General features: G+C 34.8%; 1 protein-coding gene across 5 annotated transcripts in view; it reads right to left on the bottom strand.

Moving 5' to 3' along the window:
- Positions 1-24,552, bottom strand: part of NKAIN2 (sodium/potassium transporting ATPase interacting 2) — a 511,838-nt gene that overhangs the window by 218,053 nt on the left and 269,233 nt on the right. For all 5 annotated transcript variants that reach the window (XM_072926844.1, XM_072926845.1, XM_072926846.1 and 2 more), the window contains one exon: positions 18,563-18,643. In XM_072926844.1, coding sequence (XP_072782945.1) covers positions 18,563-18,643 — 81 coding nt within the window. The remainder of the gene's footprint in view (positions 1-18,562; positions 18,644-24,552) is intronic.

Here is a 24,552-nt window from a genome sequence, read left to right as displayed (position 1 = left end):
ATTGTGCATTAGGACATAACTATGGATAATACATGACAGAATAGGAAAACCAAAGTAAAACATAAAATGTCCATAAATTAACATTTTTTTCATAAGAATTTTTATTACATTCTGCGCTTAAAAATCAAGAAACCAAAAAAAATTTCCACTTTACTCTTTTAATACTGTCCTTTAAATCTCATATTGCTCGGATTCAATGTTAGTATAGATTATTTGCCTTGTTATTCTATGCAGACTGAAGAAATTCCAAGCAACAGAATTTACATATCTGGAAGAGTTTTAAAAGCTTATAGTCATCAAATCAGGTTCTCATTTTATGCATGCAGTTCTTATTACTCTATTTTCATTAATGTAAGAAAAAATCTGAATGTTGTCGACAGTATTTTAGAATGTGTGTTGATTAGATAAGAAATACAGAATTCTCCTACAGTTGCCTTTCTTAAAAATTAAGCATGTTCTTTCAGTGGCAGGTTTAAATGAAGCTGTAACATTTAGAGAAATTATAGGAATCCACAAAAAGTAGATATATTTCCCTTGCAATATTTTACCCTTTGCATGTGTTAGGATATACATTTATTAACATTTTATGGTGGATGTAACGCTGATCATCACAAATGCTTCATCTGGCTTAAAACATTAAATTGCCTACAATTTTCTTAGCTTCCTGAGAAAATGCAATATTTTTTGCTAACTCTGTTAAGAATTAACTGAAAAGATTAACGTGAACTAGGGAAAGAATCCCCACAACAATTTAACAAGTTCACAACACCATAGCTGAAGGAGAATATTAAAATTTACAAAACAAAACAAAACAAAACAAAACAAACTTAATGTTGTTGTTGCTCCTATATTAGCTGTTCCTACAGAAAAAGTATTATTACTGTTGATTCAACAAGGCTCTGATTGTTTATTGTGCATGCAGAAACACTCCTTCAGTGAATCTTCACTGTGCTAATTCCCTTGGAATGAAGCATTTATCACCTACCAAACAAGTGTAAAATATTTCCATCCAGAAGGATTATCACCACTGCCTTCCTCTCTGCTTTACTGAAGCAGAAGAGGAGAGGGAGGGTAGGCAGGCAGAGTGATTCATCAGCTACAAACAAAAATCCAATTACTAGTAAATTCCTAAATAATTTGGTTCAGCTGTCTTTATCCTTCAATTTTTTTATGATGAATATTTTTATTGCTATTTTAAGAGGACAATATTTGCAAGCAATAAATCAGAACACTTTCGATTTCCTGAAAATCAAAACACATGAGAGCCATAGCCTAAGCTGAAACTATAGCCCCAACAATGTAAGTGTAAAAACAATACTCCAGGAAAATATTCCTTACTCCAAGAACTTTTGATAGTCATTCATCCACCATGAAAGCAATCTAGCATCCTTGTTCTTTAGACAATTTCATACATTATTTCTGTTACAAACGAGCAGAATTGGTTGCATTACCTAACACGAGTTCGCTGTGGTTTATGTCAGTAGTACTACATTACTTGCCTGGTGATCTGTTCCTTTCCTAGCAAGTTTTAAGATTGTTTTTTCAGTGTTGAATTGGTAATTTCAAAGAACTAGTCACAAGATAGATCTACTTCATAAATAGTAACAGGTAATTTAGAGGCATTTATCATCAGGGCCAACTTGTCCTATCAGCCACTTCACAAAATGCAAAGATTGTGAGATTGTTCTGCAATTCTACCTAGACTCTTAACTTTGCAAGCCTGAAGTTCTTGATATACTCAGCTATTTCTGTAACCTTATTTTATTCATCATTTTTGCTGGAGCAGCACTGAACATTCTGCTGGAGAAAAGGTTAGTACAGATCTTGCTAGGATACATTAGCCAATTCAACCCATGTGGAAGTTCTCTCTTTGTTTTCTATTTTTTGTGTCCTAACTGCTATTTGATTACCAAGTAACATTTTAATTAGAAAATAAGTTAGAAGGGAAATAATAGCATTTTACTTGGAGAGTATTATACAGCAAAATCCCTGGTTTTCTCTCTGATAGCATTTGCACCACTGAAATGACATTACTCTCTAAGTGTTCTTTCCCATGGAAAACCCTCAGGTCTCCTGGAGGGGTAGCTGTAGGTGGAGGCCACACTGGGCTGAAAAATAATAAATTTTCTGATAGATTTCCCTTTACTAATGGTTCTGATAAATTGTCTCATGCTTAAGTGTTTGTGATTGCTAAAGAGCTCATCATATTTTTATAGAGAGGCATTGGCCTCTGTAGCAAGATAGATGACCAGAAATATTTAATCATATCTAATATGGATATATCATCATCTGCATATCTAAATTATTTTTCTGATGATATCCTTCTTCTTCTCTAATCTAAAAATGATTGTTCATACCTCTGCCTTCAGATACTCTTACAGTTCAGCTACAGATTATGTGATTTCTATATCTGTTTACAATAATTCGTAATAGAAATTATGCTTATGCCTAAACATAGATCAGACTTTCTTTTTCCCCCCTGAGATTCTTGTAAAAAATGTCATAGGAATGACTACTAAACTTCCTTTACCCAAAGTGATTTTCCATTTTATTTATCAAGGGAAATCATCTTTTCTGTAAGAAAATATGACACCTTAAAAATGATCAACAGAAACTTTCAGGGAATGAGTATTCATTTAAATTGATTGTTGTTGATCTTTATGATTTAAGACAGAATATTTGTTTTAAGAACTTAGAATATTGTACAAATGTTCATGTTGCATAACCACTAAAGTAAATATAATTTAATAGCTTTATGCAACTGTCACTGAAATTCAAAAAGAATCTTGTTCAGTTTATAATCCTCTTTTTTCCTCTCTGCCACAAAAAAAAGAAATGAAACATAGATATGAGGATTCATTTAACCCAGAAGACTGTATTGTGAACCATTTTTTATCTTTACTTCAGTGGGTAAGCATACTGTTTCGTTCATATCATTTCTATAACAAAAACACAAATGTAAAAAGGAAAAAAAAGGTGCAGTTACAGATGCATGTATAAACCAAACTGAAATGTTGGTCTGTTATCCAAGTCTGTTTTCCAGATCTGACCACCCAAAACTTTTGCCCAGGCAAAAGTTTCCCAGGCAAAAAGTTAAAAACCATTACAAGGACCCTGCCACATATTTGCTACCTGTGTTGTTTCATTGACTGTCATTCTTGTAAACCCAATACGCCAAATAGACGCATGTAATCCAATTATAATAATCAAATCAGTAAAAACAAAAAATATTTTGGGCCAAACTCAAGTGTCAGTCATTCGGTGAACAGTTTAAAAAAAAAAAAGGGTTTTTCCCATAAAGTCCAATAAATAATTTGAAGTTATGATAAAGTCATCACAAATATTAGCATGAGAGTGATTAATTATATTGTTGAGTAGTTTTCTTATTATCAGTAGACTGAAGATGTACTGAGTAAGGGAAAAACTAATAGATGAGAAAATGTAAAGGGACCTATTTATATGATCAAGGCTTCAAGTAATTCCACTTTCATGAGCAGGACTAGACATGGTGAACCAGCAGAGTGGGGTGTCTCCACTAATACTGTGAAGCACTTGAGGAATAATAATTTAACCTCAGTATGGTGATTTCCTTTTCATGCAAGCAGCTGCGAGCATCTTGTTTTACAGTAACAGGAACTGGCAGCAAAAGCTGAGGCAAAAGCTGTGATTTGCAGGAAATCTTAGTCACAGCTGAAAAGGGGACTTAAATCTCCCAAAGTTCAGTAAAGTGATTTGAACTACAAAGTTGTGCTCCAGTTCCACAGTTAAATAACTGGCTTATTTGGTGAGCAGATTATATTTAATAGATTAATAAATGTTTGCTTCTTCATGTAATATTCAGATCCTCTAAGATTTTCAGATCTTTTATATTCCAGTTGCATAGAAATATGAAAGCAAAAAATCAAAACAGAACTCATACTATTACTCATATATCTATCTGTGTTTTGTGACGATAAGTACATAATTTTCACTAAAATCTAAATTAACAACATTTTGGTGAGGATGGAAATTATCTGTGAATGGCTTACATGGTGTCAGTTTAGACAATGAATGCTTTCATGATGCATGCTCCATAACATGATTTCCATATCAATGAAATGAAAATATTCTTTTCCATTATGAAATTGTTTTTGATGTGCAGAATTCTCGAGACATCATCCTGCTTTTAGGGATGAAACCTGGCACTTTGAGAAGCCCTTAAAGAATCTGTGTTAGCTACTGGCCTCATTGTCATAAATGGAATAAAAATCCCCCCATAGATTGACTTCAACCCCTGTTGAAGTCAATGATCTTACCTGAATTTTCTGACTTAAACAAAAAGGGAAAAAAAGATGAAAAAATTTTAAAAAAAGCTGATGAAGCAACTGTAGAGACAGCCATTGTTTTCATGGTTTTAGAAAAGTGAATTAGTAATTGATCTTGAGGTTCTGTAAAAAAAATTTTAATCCATCAATCCCTGTGCACCTATGAAATTCTGAAATAAATATGAGTTATCAAGAGCAATTCTTCCTAAAATCACTGTCCTTCTTCTGTGACGGGTAATTTGGATGTGGTTTTGGAGAGGCAGAACAGTAGATAGGACCTAATTTATTCCATCTTATGACACTGGGCTGTGTGCTGTCCCTTATATACAAAGAAATTGCATAGTGCATTTAAATCACCAGAACTTCCACAGCTGCTTTAAAAACTGTTCACAAAAACGAATTCATTAATGTTCGGGTGTTAAGCTGAGAAAAGGTTTGAAGAGGAAGGTGAGTGTCCACTCCGTATTGAACTCATTTTTTCAGTAATTATTGAATGATAGGGTTTAACACTTTATATAGTGCAGAAAAATGATAGCAAATGCTGCAGAGGGCAGATCTCAGCAAACCGAAGAACAACAAGGTGAATTAAATAAAGAAAAGAGCAAAGTGCTTCTTGTAGGCAGGAAAAATCAGACAGAATGGGAGCAAGTTACATTTGGCAAAGCAGGAAAAAATGGTAGAGAACTGCAGGAGATTGTAGCAGTGACTCAGAAATTAAAACCAACACTGTAGCATTGGGCAAAATCAAGAAAATCTTATTCAGTAACACTTAATGGAAGTTTTATAATAAAATACTAAAGGTCCTATAGGTAAGCTTTACTTGGTGCTGGGGAAGTCTTAACTGAAAAAGCTTTTTCTTCTTTAAATACTCCATGCTAAAAAGACAGCAGAGTATATGGAAAGAATACAGAGAACTACAGAAAGAACAAAATACATAGAAAATATGAGTAATAAGAAAATATGAAAAAAATCCACCTTGTCAACAGCAGTGAAGAAAAACGAAGAATCAAGAAAATAAATATGTTTTAAAATGTAAATGGTAAAATAAAGGGAATGCTTATCCTGCTTATTAAGAAAAAGTCCCAGATAGTCAGTAAAATAATTTTTCTTGAATACTAGGAAGGACTATGTGCATGCAAAACCAGGTTACATGGTAATGATACACATTACTATGTAATATACACATTAATTTTATTAGTTTATAAGAAATCAGTTAGCTAACCAAGTGTTAAAGAAAGGTCAAATAGCATTATAAATTTCTATGTCCAAGAAATATTTCAAATATTATAAGCAGATATCTTCAATCTTCATGTTTCTGTAACTCTATTTTTGGACAATTTAACATCACCTTAATAGAGGAGAAAAAGAGACAGAACACTTTGGGCTCATAGGTGTTTTTTCAAAACTTAGGAACAACACATGAATATGTAATTTGGTTATCTGTTGGGTTTTTTTCTTTTCCATTCTAATGATAAAGTAAATAATCCCACAGGATTTTAACATAATTCCATGTGACTTTCTATGTACAAAATACAGGAGTTCTATATTTTTGCATTTTGATATTATTTAAAAAAAGAAAAATAAAATATTTATTTGCTCAAGGGCTTACATATTCAAAAGTTTTCCTTTTTCTCCTTTTTACCTGATCTAACATGTAGCATGTAGCAAATCACAAAGGAAATACTACAGAAAAGAAACAGACATTAATAAAATGTAGTCTTAAATTTTTCAGTATGCTGAATATATGTCCCTTCCTCAGTACTGGGAATCTTCATATCAGATCCTGTGCTTTGAATTTTCATGCAGTCTTTCAATTTTTCTTGTTATAAGTGTCTTCTATAGTCCAATCAATACAGAGACAAAAATTCTTGACACTGCTCTTTGCTTTGAAGCATGTACTTTACTTCATTTGCCTTTTAAGGATTTCAGGTTTTGAAATTCAGTATTCCATGTTCTGAACCAAAAGCTTATTATGTATATGCATGTCAGTATGATGTTCTTTATTAGGTTTTCAAAATTGACTCCCATTGTTTCATGGGTATGGTAGGCAGGTTTTTAATTTATTTCATGTGCGGCATCACTGCCTTACTCTGAAACAAAATTATAATCAATGAAGGAGTTGAATCAAATAAACTAGGTAATTCCAACTGAAAACAAGAAGCAGTTTGCAGTGTGTCTATAAATGAAATCTCCACCATTGCCATTCTTTCTCCTTTTCTTGAAGGCAAATCAATAAATGCAGGATTTTCAAGAAAGGAAAAGGATTTTTTTTGCTAGATCTCAAGCCTAATTTTCAGAAAGTACTAATAGACTAAACACTTAAATTTCTATTTAAATGAAATTTAGGCTCCATGCCACCAGATTTTTAACTATATTAGGAGCTCGTTGTAAAGGAAGGTATCCTGTTAGTGCCTAAGTACCATGAATTCATCAGGTGATAAGCACTTCAGGTTGGATGCAGCTCATTTAACTTCAGCTGCTTAGAAGTCAGGTATCTCCTCTGATCTATGTTTGCAGTCTAGGCAAAAAAGCAGGGATCTCCAAGAAATGTTGCAGCCCAGCACCACCTGCATGAGGCTGGTGTCCAGGAAAACAGGGGAAATGTAAAAAGGAGTAAGAGAGAGTGAAGAATTACACATGGGAAAGGGGCATGTCATATGGGTATGGGAGGTTAGCAGGACACCAGAAGATGTCCTGATGAGAAGGAAGATTATTTGAGTATTTGAAAATAATTTTTAGACTTAGGATTATCAAAGATCTAAGTTACATGTGAAACAACACTCATTACCAATTTGCCACAAGATCTCTTATTATTTTGCACTGCCTCTATGCGATGGTACTTGACGCTTACCAATTTTGAAAGCATGACTCCTTATGAAAGGAAACAAAGGAGTACTGTCTTTTAGAGCACACAGAGATATCAGTGTAAAAAATAGAGACATTATTTTTATAAATTGTTTTTAATGGAGACATTACTGTGCTAATGAAAAAATGAAAATATTGCCTAAAGCTAAATAAAATGTGTACAGGAATCAAAGAAACTTCCCATATAAGCTTTTTCAATAAACTTTAGTCTTCAGTGATTTTTCATATAGCAGCAACTTTTCTCTGCAGAATCTATCATTAATGCTACATGCTGTGACACAGACAAACATCCTTTAATGGCAAGTTAACGAATGAGTGCTACACTCATCTTCACTTTGAGACCAGAATGAGAATAAATGCTTTTATCTATCTCCTGGATATGTTTTGCCAGAAATTTAACATCAAAATTAAATCTCTAGTCTGCTACAAGCTCCTGCTTTCACTATGCAGGCAGAGGCATTTCTTGAAGTAATCCCTGTTACTTTTGATTTGTACTTTACACTATTTCCAAGTGTGATAACCCAAGAGTCTGGCAATTATCATTATATTCTCATTCCTGTATCAGGTTGTATATGCTAATGAAGAGAAAAAAAACATAATTATAGAGTATCATAGTCTGTTGTTACTGAGCTCTCCTGTAGCCTCTTCTTCCAAACAGCTGTCTGAGCTCATGACTTTTTCCTTTATTAAAAATTAAAACCAGGGAATTCAGGAAGGAAAACACAACAGCCAGAAGTTGTAGTTTTAGGAAATGTCTCATGCTTTTAACCCTGTCATTGTTTATCAACCATGAGAAATGCACATATAAAAGCTGCGAAGATTTCTAATTCTGTGCAAATTATGCTACGTGCTGAGTTGGATGTAGTTTTGTGATTGAAATACTTTAAAGGAAGTGGAAAACACTGATCTAATATGTATGTATGTATGCATATATGTATAAGTCTGTTTTTCAATAAAAGTGAGTGTTTAGTACTCTAGGCTTAGGAAGAATCTTTTCCAGTGGAGGAACCTCTCAGTATTGCTCTTGGCAGTGTTTCTTACATGGCCGTTTGAACACCTAGGATTATGTACAATTGGGTAGATGATAATCACGGATAAGCTTAGCACAACCCTCAATATAAATTTTTAGATAATTCTTATGTGAATAATTGTGCAAGTAGTTTTTATACTGTATATTACTTTGATTATATCAGCAATATATTTCATACAATTTCTATCATTATGCCATACATAGTATGACATAAACTTCATAGTGATATTCCAATGAGGAAAAAATATGTCTTTAAGTCAAACTTTAAGATAAATATGTTCCAACCACTTAACTTCTTCACCTAATACAAATCAATCTCCATCATTGCAGCTGCAGGACAAATGTCTTGTGATTTAAGAGCATTTATGGGACACTTTGAATCAAGTGCATTTGGTTACAATGGGCAGTCAAGAGCAACTACAGTTAGTGTGTTCTGTAAATGGTGGTTAAGAGAAACACTTAAATGACCATGCACTCAAATACACCGTTTCCCTGTGCTCCCAAATAAAAAACATCCCTGGCCAGTTTAGCCAAATCAAGATAGAATACCTCTGGATGTGCTAAGCATCCAGAGGAATGTGCCAGAGGTGAGAAAAGGCAAGATAAAAAGTGGTCAGCTTCAATAAGCTGACAGAGGAAAAGAGAGAAGTGACAAGTATAAAATTGCCAGGAAAAGAGAGAGAGGATGTGCTCCGTGTATCTGATTGGAAGTCACAGAAGTACGCCTTTTATGAGGCTGTCCTATGAAAGGAGAGCCCTTAACTTTTATGATATGAGAAAAAGCTTGAAAAATGTAACCCCTTTAATTTTTTTAATTTGAGTAGTGAAGTATATCTGAAATTATCTATAGATGAGGTTCTTTAGATATTTTTTAACAATTTGATCTTATTCTCCTTCTGCATTGCAAACAACAGCTTTTCTATAAAAGGATTCATTGGCAGTTTAAAGATACCAGTGAGATACTTCGACACAGCACATTACTGATCACCTCATTATTGCTGAATTACCCACCTGTTGTAGGATGGAAGAAAAATAGCCTTAGTTATACTGTGGCCTGCAGAAGAACAGGCTCTTAGAGTGAAACCCACAATAAACCACACTTTAGTTCAATTCCTAAGGTTGCTCTATCAATCAAATCCTACCCTCAAAACAGGGAATCCAATTTCTAAACAAACAGGCATTTGTGGTAGTCTGATAGGAGGTATGTGGCACCACACTACAGCACTCCTGAACAGATAGGATGCCCCTTGAAATTACCGTAACTGAAGTAGCAGCAGCAACTTTTGAAAATAACAATAGAGTAAATTTATCCTCTGGGGATAAATTCACTAAGGCAACCATTGAGTGAAAGGACATCAAATATTCTTCATATACAGTGCTTCATTCTGAGCGTACAGAATCAACAAAATAAAACCAATTGTGAGTGTGCTGTCAACTGCATGTGACAGCACTGAAGTCAATGGGAGAGAATATTTTTTCTGTTTATTAGAGACAATTATCAGAATTACCAGATCACTGCCGTTCAGTACCAGTTTTGGAAACATTCTTTTCATGTGAATGAGAAAGGAAGAAAATGGCATGAAAAGATTACTAATATTTAAAATATTTCTAGTTTTGCAAGAGTAAAATTTATTTTTGTTTTGTCTTGAATAGCTGCATTCCAACATGCTTCTTGAAATTTGAAATACCCATTTAAAAGTTTAAGGAAATTTATCTAGTGAGTATAAATTCTCTTGTGGTGCAGAAAGCGTAGCATGGCTCTATGACTAGGGTAGACATTCACTTTGAAATATCTGTGGCAGTTTAAACCCATTACTGTCTCCTTAGCTTTCTAGCAGCACCTTTTGTAGGAACTACTACAATGCCTCAGTGCAAAGCTGTGTCTGTGTAAGAATGAATTTTATGTGGCTTCTCACAGTGCCTTAAGGCACACCCATATTTTCAGCCCAGAGACAGACCATGAATGTTCAAGTGGCAGGACCATGGGAGTGGGGACCTTCAGCAGAAGGGCATCTGCAAATTTAGAGTGCTATAAGATGATGAACTGCTGTAAGAGGTGATTAGTCACCATAGCCATTTTCAGTGAATGGCCTGTGAGCCTGTTGCTACCACTGCAGTGGCAAGAAAAGAGTATGGGGTTTCTATAATAAACAGGATCAAAAATGGAGAATACTTCACACTGCTCACACAGCTCACACTGCTTTCCCAGGTTCAATAAATGCTTATCCATATGCAAAAAGATGCTGAAGGCAATACAGAATTTAATTTTCCTACTGGATTAACACTGGCATGATTTTTAGTGACATAATGATCAGAATGGCTTTCTTCAGAAATTCCAAATAGCACAAAGCAGAAAATGCATGGGTTTAGTGCTGCCTTGAAATTTTTGGTATATCCCTTGTTCACAAGATGGACTTTATTTGATAGATTCTAACTAGAAGGTCAAGAGATAAGAAATATAGGGAAAAATAGGACAAGAAAGTTGTGAAAATCCAGACTTCATGAAGAATTCCAAAGATATAACACTGTTTTGGATTCACACAGCAATCTACTATTTTTTTGTTTCTGTCTTCCACTCCCACAGAAACACATAGTAAGAGTATGTACCATTCAGGATAAGGTTTACTTATATTATGTGTATCTAGGGCTCACAATATAATGGCACCCTGATATCAAAATGGGGCCACTAGATGGTACTACAATATAATTAATAAATATTAAAAAGTAATATCATAAATAAATATTTGGCTATTTTTCTGCAATGTCTTGGCTGTAACATTTGAAAGACTTGCAGAAATATTCATGGCACTGTCTTTAGAGATAAAGAAAAGCCTTCATGTAACTATGATATATGCAGCTTTAAGGTGTATGCTAAAGTGTGTGCTCACCAATCTTAACAGCATAACTAAGGTACTCAATATATATGTAAACACACACATAAGTAAATCATCATACGGAATTACCATCTAACCAGTCACTACATTTATTTTCATGTATTCCGGTATTCAGTGCAAAACTATTGAATTGTGGGAAAAGTGAGCATATATAAATCAACAGGAAGATGTATGTTTATTCATAAACTCAATGTAAAATATGTACCAGGATTTTAAAAAATAAAACTGTTACAATTAGCAAAATATATGCAATCATATTTAATATTTTTCTATACTTTGAATGATTTGCCGTCACAATTTACTTCACCATTAAAAAGATGAAAAATTCTGCTGTTATCTAAATGCATTCCACCATATGTTATGTCTACAGTATTAAACAGATTACATTTTATAATCAGTTATTTTCCAGCTGGTAAAGATCTTGAGGTTTAAAAATTGCTGCAGAACTAAATTTTCTGAAACTATAAGCATGCTTAATAGTACTACCCATGAAACTACCCCCTGAATAACCTAACACTGCTGGTTGCCAGAACTATTTTCAATTTTCATCTCTTAGATATATGATCAAGCATGTCAAATGTGCCCTAAGTAATAGAAGTGAAAAAATAAAGTCATTTACTTAAAACATTCTGATAGCTATTTATCTGAAAACCCTGGTCAGATTTATTGCTCAAAGGCATTTACCTACAAAGTTAACCAGATGCTTTGAGTTGAAAACTAATTTAATTTCTCTGTTATCTTAACAGGACATCTGCTAAAACAACATCCAAGGAAGGTAATATGTTCAAAATTAACCATTCCGCAGGATGTTTTATCAGAGTATGTATGACATTGACATTTAACTGCTAATGACCACTGCTTTATAAAAATAATTAGCAATTATTGAATCAAAGCAGTATAATGATTATACCAATAGACACATAGTAATGTAGAATGAATGTGTAACTGGTGTAAGTTCCATCTTTTTTGCCAAGTTCATTCCTTTGTTACAACTGAGTTATGCTGAAGATGAAATATCCATTTTCTTTTTTTAGTTCTTTCCTCAGCTTCATCTATGTATGGAGCCCTACCTTTAAAATCAGAGTATATTAGCTGCATAAAGTGTTCAGCAGTCATAGCCAGAATGTTTTTTAAGCAGCACGAGTGACAAGCTATGCAAATCATATCCTGAAGTAATTTGCATTATTGCAGTTAATTTGCATATGGATATAAACTGGATTTCAGAGCAACTAGGTATCAATCCAAGCAGTGGTATATGAAAGTCAGACACATAGGTGGATGTGTGCTTGCCAAGGTTGGGATATTCAAATGGAAAAATACTATTTAGTACAATGTGCCTATTTCTGGCTGGTCCTTATAATTTTGTGCAATAAGATGGCAGGGATGGGTGGGAACAGTTGGAGGAAAAATAGGCTCCATATAACCTCCCACCCTTTCAATTTATTTCCACCAGCAATGCAGGACTGGCGCTAATTTTTTGACAGGAGGTGCTACGACCATTGCTGCCTCTTCCTCTTCTCATTAGAGTAACCCAATGGAAAAGGAAAAGAGAAAGAATGGGCTGCCCTACAGCCACTAAAAGTCAGCTATATCTGTCTAATCCTGGACTGACATCTCAGATCAACAAGGGAAAGGAGGATTTCTTAGTCATGAAAAGTTGCTAATGGATGAGCATCATTTGTAGGTGGATTTCTAAACTGCTCATTTCTTCCTTGAGATCATTTGCATCAGCTACTCCCCCATAGTGCAGGTTGTTGGCTGGGTCTGGCCGGAGGCAGGAGAACTAATGTTTGCATCCTGAAGTCCCTTCTGGCTTTACTTTACTATGAACCATGACCATGAGTATATAAACACTGACTTTAAACAGTGCACGTTGGCAGCTGGACATGATTTCTTACGTTTCACTTTATTCCACTGATTTCATGATATGGAAAACAGACTACCTTCCACTCCAGCTACAGAGTGGGCAGTACTTGCAGATAATGAAACAGCAGCAAACTCTCCCTTAATCTTCATTCCTCCAGCTTTGCAGAGCTGACTCTCCCTCCAAGGGTATTCCCCAGCAATGCCATGATAGTGTCTTCCTACTGCTCCCTAGCAGTTACTCAGGAGACTTCTTCAACAAGTTTTGGTTAACCACCCTGATAACCTCAGCAGGAAAAGGGAAGAGTTAAATTTTGCAGCATTTTACTAGACTGCAGGGTTTATACACAAGATTTTCAGTAGTTTGTTAAATACAATATAGGGATACTTAAATATTAGTATAAGTTGAATTTTCTTTGAGCTAAAGGACTCTAATTCTTTTTGAATGTGTTACTACTTTTTCCAAACATGGACAACCTATATACATAAGATATTAGATAGCTTTACATATGTGTGAAGACCCTTTATTTATCTCCCATAGTAAAGCAAAAGTGTGAGAAGTGAACTGATTTTTTATTACAAGATAATTAGTGTTTTTCTTGTGAGGTGCAACAAACTACTTGGGGTTAGAAAATAGGAAGTCAAATACAGAAATAACAAATGAAAACCTAAATACTTGGCTTCACTTAAAAGCCTAAAGGGAATTCTAGAAAAGGTGGAGCATGACTCTTCTCAGGAGCACACAGTGTTCTTGAACAAGAGGCAATGCCACAGATTGCACCAATGGCAATTTCAGCTGCATATCAGGAGAACATTTTTTACAATGACGAGGGTTCAGAAATAGAGAAGTTATGAAACATCTGTCCTTGAAGACTTCTAAAACTCGATGGGCTAAAACTTTGGACAACATGACAGAACTTTTAAGTTGGTGCAGCTCTGAGCAGGAGACCGGATTAAGTGACCTTGAGAGGGCTCTTCCAGCATGAATAAGTCTGTGATTTTGTAAGTCTAAGTTATCTTATATTTCCAGTTATTTGTGGTGGGTAGGAGAGAAAGTGTTCAGAAACCTTTAATTTCCCTTAAAACTTCTAGCAGAAAACAACCTAATTACATATTTTCCTTTATGTTTGCATTTTAGTAAGTACAGAAAATTCAGTTCTTTGCATTATATTTAACAATTTCAATTTTAAATAAGTGCATATTTTAAACTTCTTCTTTCAAGTTCCCTCTGTTGCAGTACAGGGCAATATAGGAAGGGAAGTAACATGATTTGAATGCAAATAGAAATTCCTTTTCTTTTTCCTTTTTTACTAAGAACAGTTGCTTGAACCTGTATAATGAATAATGAGGAATCACAATTTGACTACACCCAGTGATCTACGTACAAAATATCACTTCTGTGCTTAGAGATCTTAGTTGCCAGAGTTCCGTACCTAACCTTTCATATTCTTATTCTACATGTTTTCGGATCAGAACTGAAGTACAGCATTTACATTCATATTGTTAATAAGCTTCTTCTGACAGCTGCAGTATACTGAGTAAGATGCAGTATGGAAGCCTCCACTGCCAAAACTTCATCTCTGAAATAGGCCATGTGGTGCAGAGATTAAAGAAAAACATACAGTTCTGACTCCATCATTAATAGTATGTAAAAGTGAATGTAGAAGAGAGCTCAATCATGCTTATTTAAGCAATCTTAATTCTAGCATTTCTTGATATCAGACTGTTTGACTTTCAAACATCTAATTTTTGTGTAACAATATATAAGTACAATCTAATAATGATTTAATATAGTAAACGTACATTTTTTTCTGTAAATAAGGAAGACATCAAGAATGCCATAAAAGTAGAAACGAAGTCAAATTTGACATTTAAAATGAGCTTTTCAGACGTGTACTCTTGGTCATATTCACATAGTACTCTGGGGATACAGCAAAGTGATTCCAGAGCTCAGCCAGGCGACAGTAAAAGGAGAATTCTTGGATCTGATCACACAAATAGAGTTGAATGCAAAGAGAACCAGAAGTACTGACTCAAGGATGGGACCCTGAGCAGCTAGGGCTGCTCGGACCCTGAGGCCCATCTGGTCCCCCCAGTCCAGCACTCCGAACCCAGCCCCTGCCTTGAGTTCCAGCAGCTGACAGCAACAGAGTCTCCACTCCCATGCTTGCGATGGCACCAGTGCAACCTCAGAAAAGGGTTTCTTTCAGCAAAAAGTGCTTACTCATTTCAAAACTAAAAATGGGAGTATGATAATTCTTTTTCTGCTTATTTTCTGCTTATGATATCATTAGACATCATTAGGGGAAGCTTTCAAATGTCTTCAATCAAGAGTGCTGTTCTTAATCACATGTGTATTTTCTGCTGTTGTTCTGAGATAGCTGAATTTATCTCCTTGTGTACTTTCCTGGGTTTAAAAAAATCATAGGAATATTACATTTTTTTCAGAAATGCTTTCTATTATGTTTTCCTTTTTTTTTTTTTTTTTGTTTCACTAGTGTACTTCAGATGTGCCTCATTCAAGATAAGAGGTTATGCTTTTCATGTGCTATATTTGGTTAGCCACAGGCCAAAATAAATATTGCCAGTCCTGACACCTTAAAATCCTACTTATAGAGAGTATGGCAGTCACCAGTAGGCAAAACAACACACAGACTAATTAAATATTTTTGAAGAATAATACTGAAAAGTAAGTCAGTGAAGTGGCTTTTCTAGGCATTTATTCACAGATCCACATAAAAATCAAGGTTAAGAACAAGCGATTGTAATTCCTCTTTGTTACAAATCATTCTTACAAAGCCATAAATATTCTATCTTGCTGTGATAGAGTTTCAGCAAAGATAACTGTGCCTCAAGGACAGAAAATACTTGGTGTGACACCATTTTCCACAAGATATCTATGATTGTAAAGGTGTATAATGCAAACAGATTTACATGGATGTTCACAAATAGTCCTTGAATCTCCTCAGTCTCTTTAGAGACACTTATCTCATTGTCCTGAAAATTTCTTAGTCTCTACAGACCTGTTTCAATGTAATAAGGAGAACCTGTAAAAATGTCACGACCTCCACCCCCACAAGTAAAATAAGTATATTAACAATTTAAATATGTCCTCTCCATTTTCTCAGCAGGTGATAATGTATACATCTTATTCTATGTGTGCAATTGTTGTGCACATAGAATAAAAGCTTTCTTAAAACTTTGGAAAAAAACCCGGCCTTATTTTTATTTTATTCTGTAGCAAACTATAAATACTACATATAAAATATACCAATCAGAACTATTATGAAGCTGTAATTTTAACCTATCAATTCTTAAAGCCATGTTGCAGAGGATCCTTTCTCATGGTTTACAACCTCAGAGACATCCCCGTGGTACTTGCCTAAAGCTTGTTTTTTATTCCCTAGTTCAGACACAGAGCTTTCCTCAAGGTTCTACACGCCATTTCAAACAAAGAAAATACCCAGGTTTATCACCACAGATTTAAAATTGCAGTTATTCCCAGATGAAAATATAAATAATAAAGAAGATTCAATGCAAGATTTATGAATATGCCTGAGAAACATTACACTTGAAATTATCTATTCTGTAAGATACTTACATGTGTAAAACAGCCAGAGCCTCTGAAGGATCTAGAATGGAGGGGTATGTTATATCAACCTGAACAGTTGGTATCTTTGCATTAGATGCATATTTCCAAGCACTAGATCTTCTAGGATATTTCCCATGTGGGAAAGTTTTGACATAGCATTTGAGTTGAAAAGGAGAGGAGAATGATGCTGCACATGTGAATTAGATCTTTTGTAGATAATAAATTGATCTCTACAAATTTTTTAAATCCATGTTTCTCTGAACTTTTCCTTTTCTCCCTCTCTTTACCAACTCTGCTGTTCTGAAAGCCAATTGAAGTGGAAAGAATATATTCTACTGGGTATTTCAAGGCAGATCATATCACTGGAGCTAACAATACCTCTACAGACCAAATAAAAAATTAAACTGCATTCAAATATAGACCTGAACCCTATGGGTGTTTGGGAAACATTCTAGATGATGATTTCTATACTTCATAAAAAAATAATTTCAAGGTTTAGGTACTGCTTGTGGCCCATTTTATTTCCAACTTGCACTTACTAGTGTTTTTACATTGTTTTTATACTCAATACCCAAACAGCTACTTCTCCTTTCTCCATTTTTCTCACCCCCATTCACTTCCCGAGGCAAGATAAGCATCCCAACATTTACAAGTTTAGGAATGCAGGTGGCTGAAACAAACAGGTGGAAAGAGGGTGGATTGGCTTGAGAATAATTGTACAACAGGTGCTGGGTTTGTTATATATCTTAGTTCTCCTGGCAACAAAGAAAGAATTTTGACCAAATAAAAGATAATATATGCAAGTTCTTTTATTTCCTATGGTTTTGGCAAGCTTTTAATGAGATTTGGCCTGTCTGAAAGTATAAAACCAGGAGAGGGTAACGTTTTACCTGCAGAAAATCACTTTGCACCCTCAGGAAATGAAATTCTGATCCTTTTGAAGTCAGCATCTTTGACAAACAGAATACATGGGGATGAAATACCTTGTCTCTAATAGTTTTTGTACTTTAGGGGTAATTTGAAAGAAACAACATGCAAGGAAATATCTCTGCCTCATTTATTCTTCCTATAACTGTGTTTAACCTTCTGCATAAAAAGGTATCAGTAACTCACAAAGGATCAGAGGATTACATCTGTAACTTATAGTTGGGCTAAACTCCCTATAATCAGGTAAAAAAATTAAAATCTGAGTCAAGAAGACGATGTGATGTGTTTGACACAAGGAATTCTCCTTGGTGGTCACTTCACAGCACTGGGAGCATAATTTAGCAGTAACTAGACTCAACTGAAGCATATTATCCTAAAAAAATTGCTGCCACTGCTAATCTTTTATCCCACAAATTGCCAGCTTTCTGGGAACACCTTGGAAAGTAGGAGTGTTGGTATGACGCCATTACCAACTGCCACTTTATGCATTATCACACAGCCAATAAAGCTCTATACATATGACATTCTTAGGAAAATGTATTTTTCCTATAGATTTTTACTGTGTATAAGTGTTCATGGAAAAATTCCTACCAGAAGCATCAACTTCAAAAGCACTGATGAAGCCAAATGACAATCTGTTCTGGCACCTCAGTTTACATCTTATTTTAATTAAAGATCTCTTGTTTTACAACTATTATACTATCATCCCTGAAAGAAACCCAGTTAAGTAACAGCAAGCTAAAAGGTACAATAAATATTTCTTTGCCCCTGAGACGGCAATGTTTTGTATTCATGATATAATTAATTAATTATATTAATGGGTGGAATTTGCATTGCAGGGCTACTGAGAGGGACAAAACCAGGTAATTTCCTTTTAAAGTATATATACAATTATTATTGTGGGCATCAGAATGTATACACTCATTACTGCCTGGTTAAAAAGTTTCTAACATACCCAGAATATTCCAAGTTTACATCATACTATGACATTCATTTAGGTGACACTAAAAGAATGAGTAAAACAGAGCACAGCCTGGGACATGTTAACAAAGAATTGATGGCTTAAATGTATCCAGTGGTAAATTACCTTTGAAAGATCTCCAGCCTCCAAATAGAAGCAGATAACAAACACGTTCCATGTAACCCAAAGGACCAGCCAGACAGCATACTGTAGGGAAGAAGAGAGAAACATGGAATTAACAATTTCACTCTCAACTGAGTTAAATTTAGTACATTAGCTCAATCCAAGACAAAACCAGATTATAAGTATGGTGCCTATGAATAAAAATGTTCCACATAAGAGAGAATTACAAATACATTCTTTCCTTTCCCTGACACAGTGTCTAGTGACCTAGTGAGTACTCAGTCACAGAAGAAAACCTGCATCTCAGGAAACAATTGATAAATCTGACATTTTAATTTGAGACTAATCTGTATCTCTTTCTTTCTTCAAATGAGTAATGCTACAATAAAGAGGTGTGTAATATCAATTATATTAGTTATTATTAGTACTTATTATATAATTGTATTAATTATATTAGAAGTGCAGAACTGATTATTCAACTATAACTTACTAAATAACAGCCTAATTGAACTAGCCCTGAATTTTTTTCAATACTTCAGATTTAAGCAATATAGTTTTGATTTAATGGAAGCTAACACAGCTATAAATGATTGAATTGCTATATACAGAAGTAATTGCAGGTCATTTAAAGCATACAGATTACATATACTTTATAGGTCAGCTCTTTCTGGTCACAGATGACAGATTTATTTAGGTCAGGAGAACTCTCTGGAGGTCACCTGGTCTGATCTCTGCTCAAAGCAAAACCAGCATAGCACAAATTTAGCAGGAATTTATCCAGTTGAGGTCAGAATATCTCCAGAGATGACCCAGCTAATCCACATCCACACTTTGAATGAAGGCTGCTAATAAAACTTTGGAAAATAGGAACTTAGTTCAGCTGCCAAATCTTAACAAATTCAATTTTTTTTAAACAAAACTTGGAGATATTAAACATATTAAGCATTTAATTTTCTTGTAGCTTTGTCACAGTACACCCCTCTTCACATGTAGCATGAAGCTTTATAATTACAAAAAAGAGAAGAAAACATCAATTTAGATTCAGTAATCTTAATTTGGCTTTGTTAACCTACTTTGTAGCATTTTAACTTGTTGGTTTTTGCCAATTATTGTAATTCTGTAATTCTTATGTAGAAAATAAAAACACTCCTTCTGACACATGAAGATAACTGGATTTCTTATAATGAAAATTCTAAATACTACATTTAGGCTGGTTTCTCAAAGATATGAAATGTGCAGTTTCTGTTCCCTTTAAAAAATTTTTGTGCTCCAGATAAATTTTAATTTTCAATTTTTTTTAATTGGACAAAAGAATACAAGAAGATTCGAAGAGACTTTATGCACAAAAGTTTCAGGAAAATGGGCATACAAATGGGAATAGACACTATTAAGTCCTTACACAGAAAAAGGCTTACAAGGTCATCATTTATCAGTCAACACGAAAGGGGAAAAATATGGGAGAGAGACACTGGAAACCAGGTTTCGTTGGGTCGGCTGTTCATAGCACAACATGTCTCATTGGATGTAAGCAACAGCAATTAAAAAGCTCAATGTGCATAGGACATTTAACAGAACACACCAAGGAACTTTGGAACTGCTTGTGCTAGCAAAGAATCTTATTACATGAAAAAACAAAACTTTTTTTACTGCCACGTTTATCACCGAAAAACTGACACATTTATCTGCCATTTAGATACACTCTTTTAACAAGAATCTTGTTATTGGACTACAGATAAGGTAAAAAATATCTTTTAAAAGTATGTTTTAAACTTTTTTTTGTTTGAAATGTTGTATTAAGTGCTTGATGCCTGAATTCGGTGGATAAACACTTAGTTGCCTTGAAATAAAAGGATGTTTCTGCTTCCCATTGCTTCTTATTTCAGAGGCTTCAGATGTAGCTCATCTCTTATCTCTGCATCACACATAGTCATAAATGCCTCTTGTTTTCTATGTGCTTCAGCAAATTGTTGAAGAAATTCAGCACTAAAGGTCTGTGACAGTGAACAAATCCCTCTGACACTCTCCATTATATGTATCTAATTAGAAACATTTTATAAGAATTCTGCAAAGGGCTATAGCTGTATTTCTTTCTCATATGTGGGAGTTCAAGACAGCTGCATTATCTGACAGAAGCCATCACAATATTACAGAAATTACATAACAGCAAGATAAGAACTTTGATGAATACACACTTGACCAAGCAGGAGATACTAAGAAGGTGCACAGCAGTGACAATGAAGCTTATTATTTTTATGGAGATCTACACTGGAAAGAAGTATAACAAGAAGGTTAAGACTGAAGCCTTGAATAGTAAACATGAATTTATAACCCTCTGCAAAGGATTTTGAGAAGTATTAGGTATTTCATGATTTATTGATACTATGTAGTTACATTCACTATGAACCATCAAAAATTAATATAGGATGTATTTTTTTCTTGGGGAATGGAAACCTGAGATATTAAAATACCTGTACCAGTACTGAGAAGCTATACATTTCTCTTCACACTTCTGTCAAAGTTCCACTAATAGTGAAATTGGAGGTCAAAGGAATTAATCACTTCACTTAATACCTAAGCCAAATGGAAAAATGATCACAAGGGAACAAAAAGCAAAGGTTCAAGTAGGCCACTGCCTTTGATATAAACATGGTCAGCAGAGCTCACATCTAATACTCTTGTCACACTTTGCTCGAAGGAGAAATATGTCCCATACCTTTCAATCATAAATAGTCAGGAAATGTGATAGCTATGAGTATTTTAAATTAAAGCATTATTTTTTTCCAAAGAACTTTACATGGCATTTCTATTGCTTCCAAATCTTTTCTGATATGTGAATCAGTTACAAACACATTTATCTGGGGGATGCAAGGGCTGAGACCTACATTGTGGAGTTCAAAGCAATTGAATTGTTCTTCCAATTAATGATTTGCTATTTATTTTATTTTTATAAATCTACAAAATTTTAGTTTCAGATTCTTCCAAATCTGAAAATATTCCCCAAGATCCTGCTGCATTCAGGAAAAAGAAACTGAAGGAATTTCTAAAATTATAATTACTACATTTATCACAGTAATTAAACATGTGATTATTTATGCTGTCTGGACAATAATACTTGAGTTGTTCAAAGATTACCTAGAGTCCAGCATGTCTGGGAAGAGCATCTCTTTCCAGTAATGCAGTAAGAATGGTCCACAATAAAATTATCTTTGCTTCTGAAGTTGTTTCCCCTAATTTCCCCAGTCTATGAAGATATATCACTTAGAAATACAAGTTTCATACCTATCTCCCATCAAATATGATATAAAGTGAAATTCTGAATACTTGGCATCAATATACTATCTGTGCCTCTTGTTTCCATATGGCTGAACTGATGGAATCATCTAGATTTCCCTGTGAAAAGTCCATCTGAAGCAGAAAGGACATCAATCTACAGTGGGACTTCACATAGCCATTTAGTAGGCACCATCTCTGGTTTCATCTGGTCTGTACATTTTGCTGTTTCCTTCCTATTCCCATTGCTTGAAGCTTTTCCTGGAGAGCTGATGAGCATATGGGCAGCACAACATGGTGGAGGGTCCAGTTCTAGAGCCCAGCAGCAGCCACATATCAGTGGGAAGCTTCCAGTGCAGAGCAGGATCAGAAACGACAGCCTGACTCCAAAGAGAAATCTGAAGTGATCGGTGATCGAATGCATGAGAACTAGATTTTAAGCTGTAGTTTAAGCTGAACTGCTGCTCTCAGGAACCTAACAAAAAGAGCGACCGTGTTCTGCTTTTAATGATTCAGATGAAAGTCTTCTGTGCCCAGCAGTTATCTAGAGGCCTCACTGGAAGAGAGCTCAGGGCCAAAACACTAGTCTTGACAACAAATAATCCTGGCAGCAGAGGACTTTGTGCAACCAGTTCAACTTCAATAAATATTCATTGACGTTCCTGAATGTACTGGGAAGCTCTTGCAGAATGACATAGTTCTCTGGATTTTTTTCATTGCTTGTTGATTGTCACAGCATGCAGCTTCCACTAGTTTTGCTTGGCTGAATTGTTATCATTATGTCTTAGTCTTAATATCTTAAAATATTAAGATAATATCTAAGTCTTTATTCCTATCATTAAGACTTAGATATTTCTTGCTAGGTTTTATTTTTTTTTCATTTATTTTTAATGATGGCTATAGGATCAGAGCACTGTCCATCCTTGTGAGCATCTGCTTCTAAACAAATATGAATTGATTCTGTAGCATCCATTTTGGGTTGCTGTAGTTTTCGGTCTCAAATTGCAATGACAGTCTAGTTTTCTGCCTCTGTTTATCAGTAAATTTTTTAACCCATTGGCATTGTGATTCCTTGACTCTTCAGTCTTTCATCAGTCACATATTTATGTATTTTTTTTCTCTTTTCCTTTGTCCCCTCAGAAAAAAAAAAAAAAATCTGCCTGATATTTTATTTCCTCGTCATTACACTTTAATAATTAGTGTCATCTTCCAAGACTGACTGAAAGATGCTGAGCTGTCACATGCATCAGAATTGGTCACTACCAAACAGAAAATTGCTGTTGGAATGATTATTTTTTCCTCTTGAGCAATCAGTGCTTACAGATATAGAGCAAATGCTGTTTAAAATTTCTTTCCAGAGGCTTCCATACAACCCATGGCTATGTACAAACTTTCAGCCTCCTTGAATTCAGTTATATGCCCTGATTTTATATTATTTATTAACTCTACTTCCCACTCAATGTTCACGAGAAGGATTCATGAGCATAAACGGCAGAAGGAAAGTTGAGGCACATTCTGGCCAGGTCATAAATGGATAAAGGCACGGTCCAGAGCCAAGTACATTGATATGATGTGCAGTCAGCCTCTTTGTGCCAGAATTTTTATGGGAACAGGAAGCACAGCAGAGATTTTCTTTCTGTTCTGAAGATAGGGCTCCAACTCCTTTTGCATAAAATAAGTTGAATTTCTACAGAGCACATTACTGTCACAGTACTATCCATCTGCCCACATTTAGATGTCTGCAATGCAGATGTCCTCTCTGAGCAGCATCTAGATTCCCATTACACTCAATTCAGAGGAAAGGCACTTTGAGAGCTCGGTTCCTTTCCCAGTGTCTGACACAGATCACTCTATCCTTGCTGTTTGGAAAGCCAAACTTCTCAAAGGCAAAATTCCCAGTGTCACACAGCCCAAAAATCTTGTACTGGTGACATAAAGAATAATATAGTAATACTGCACTATGCAGATATATACTCCTTTTTTCTCCCACATAAACAAAAATATCAAAGTAATTAAAACATCAATAGGGTGAAATATCACTGATGGACTGCTGAAGAGACATGTTCTGAGAAATACTGTTGCTTGTATCCTACACTTCCTGATGGTCCATTAATGCTTAATCTTGAATAATTCATTTCTTCATTTCCTGTTTCTTGGGTTCCCAGCTCTTTAGGTTTTAGTGCAAAAGATGGAAAAAAGTGGGTTTTGGTAATGCATGACGTACATTTGTTCTTCAGCTTTTAAATCGGTGTCCAACCCTACCACTGAAGATATGACCCGCAACACGAAATGACAAACTTCCATTCCAAGAAACCACAAACAGCTCTGGAGATACATCAGCCCACTCATGCAGCTTTCCTAAGGAAGATACATAACATTTCCTCTATTCTTACAAATGACAATAATAATAATTATTTTTAATATGATGTTAGAAGGGTGAATGGCCAAAATGTACAACTTAGTTTACATTGTAGCACGGTATCACTGTTCAGTCAAATCTACTAGTTACAGTAGGGAGTTACAAACAGTCTGGATCCCCCAATGAAAGTGTTCCAGAACTGAGGACTAACTTTTTAAAAACATTTTCTTTAAAAAGACAATATTTCTTCCATTTTTCTTCCAAAAGAGGAGCCATGAAATTTTCTTCTTTTCATCTCAGATATTTTCTTCTTGTCTTGGTTAGGGGATTTTTTTTTTTGTTTATTGTTTTGGTTCTTGTTTAT

This window comes from Taeniopygia guttata, chromosome 3 (genome assembly GCF_048771995.1).
Source record: "Taeniopygia guttata chromosome 3, bTaeGut7.mat, whole genome shotgun sequence".
Lineage (NCBI taxonomy): Eukaryota > Metazoa > Chordata > Aves > Passeriformes > Estrildidae > Taeniopygia > Taeniopygia guttata.
This window is presented reverse-complemented; position numbering and strand designations above follow the sequence as displayed.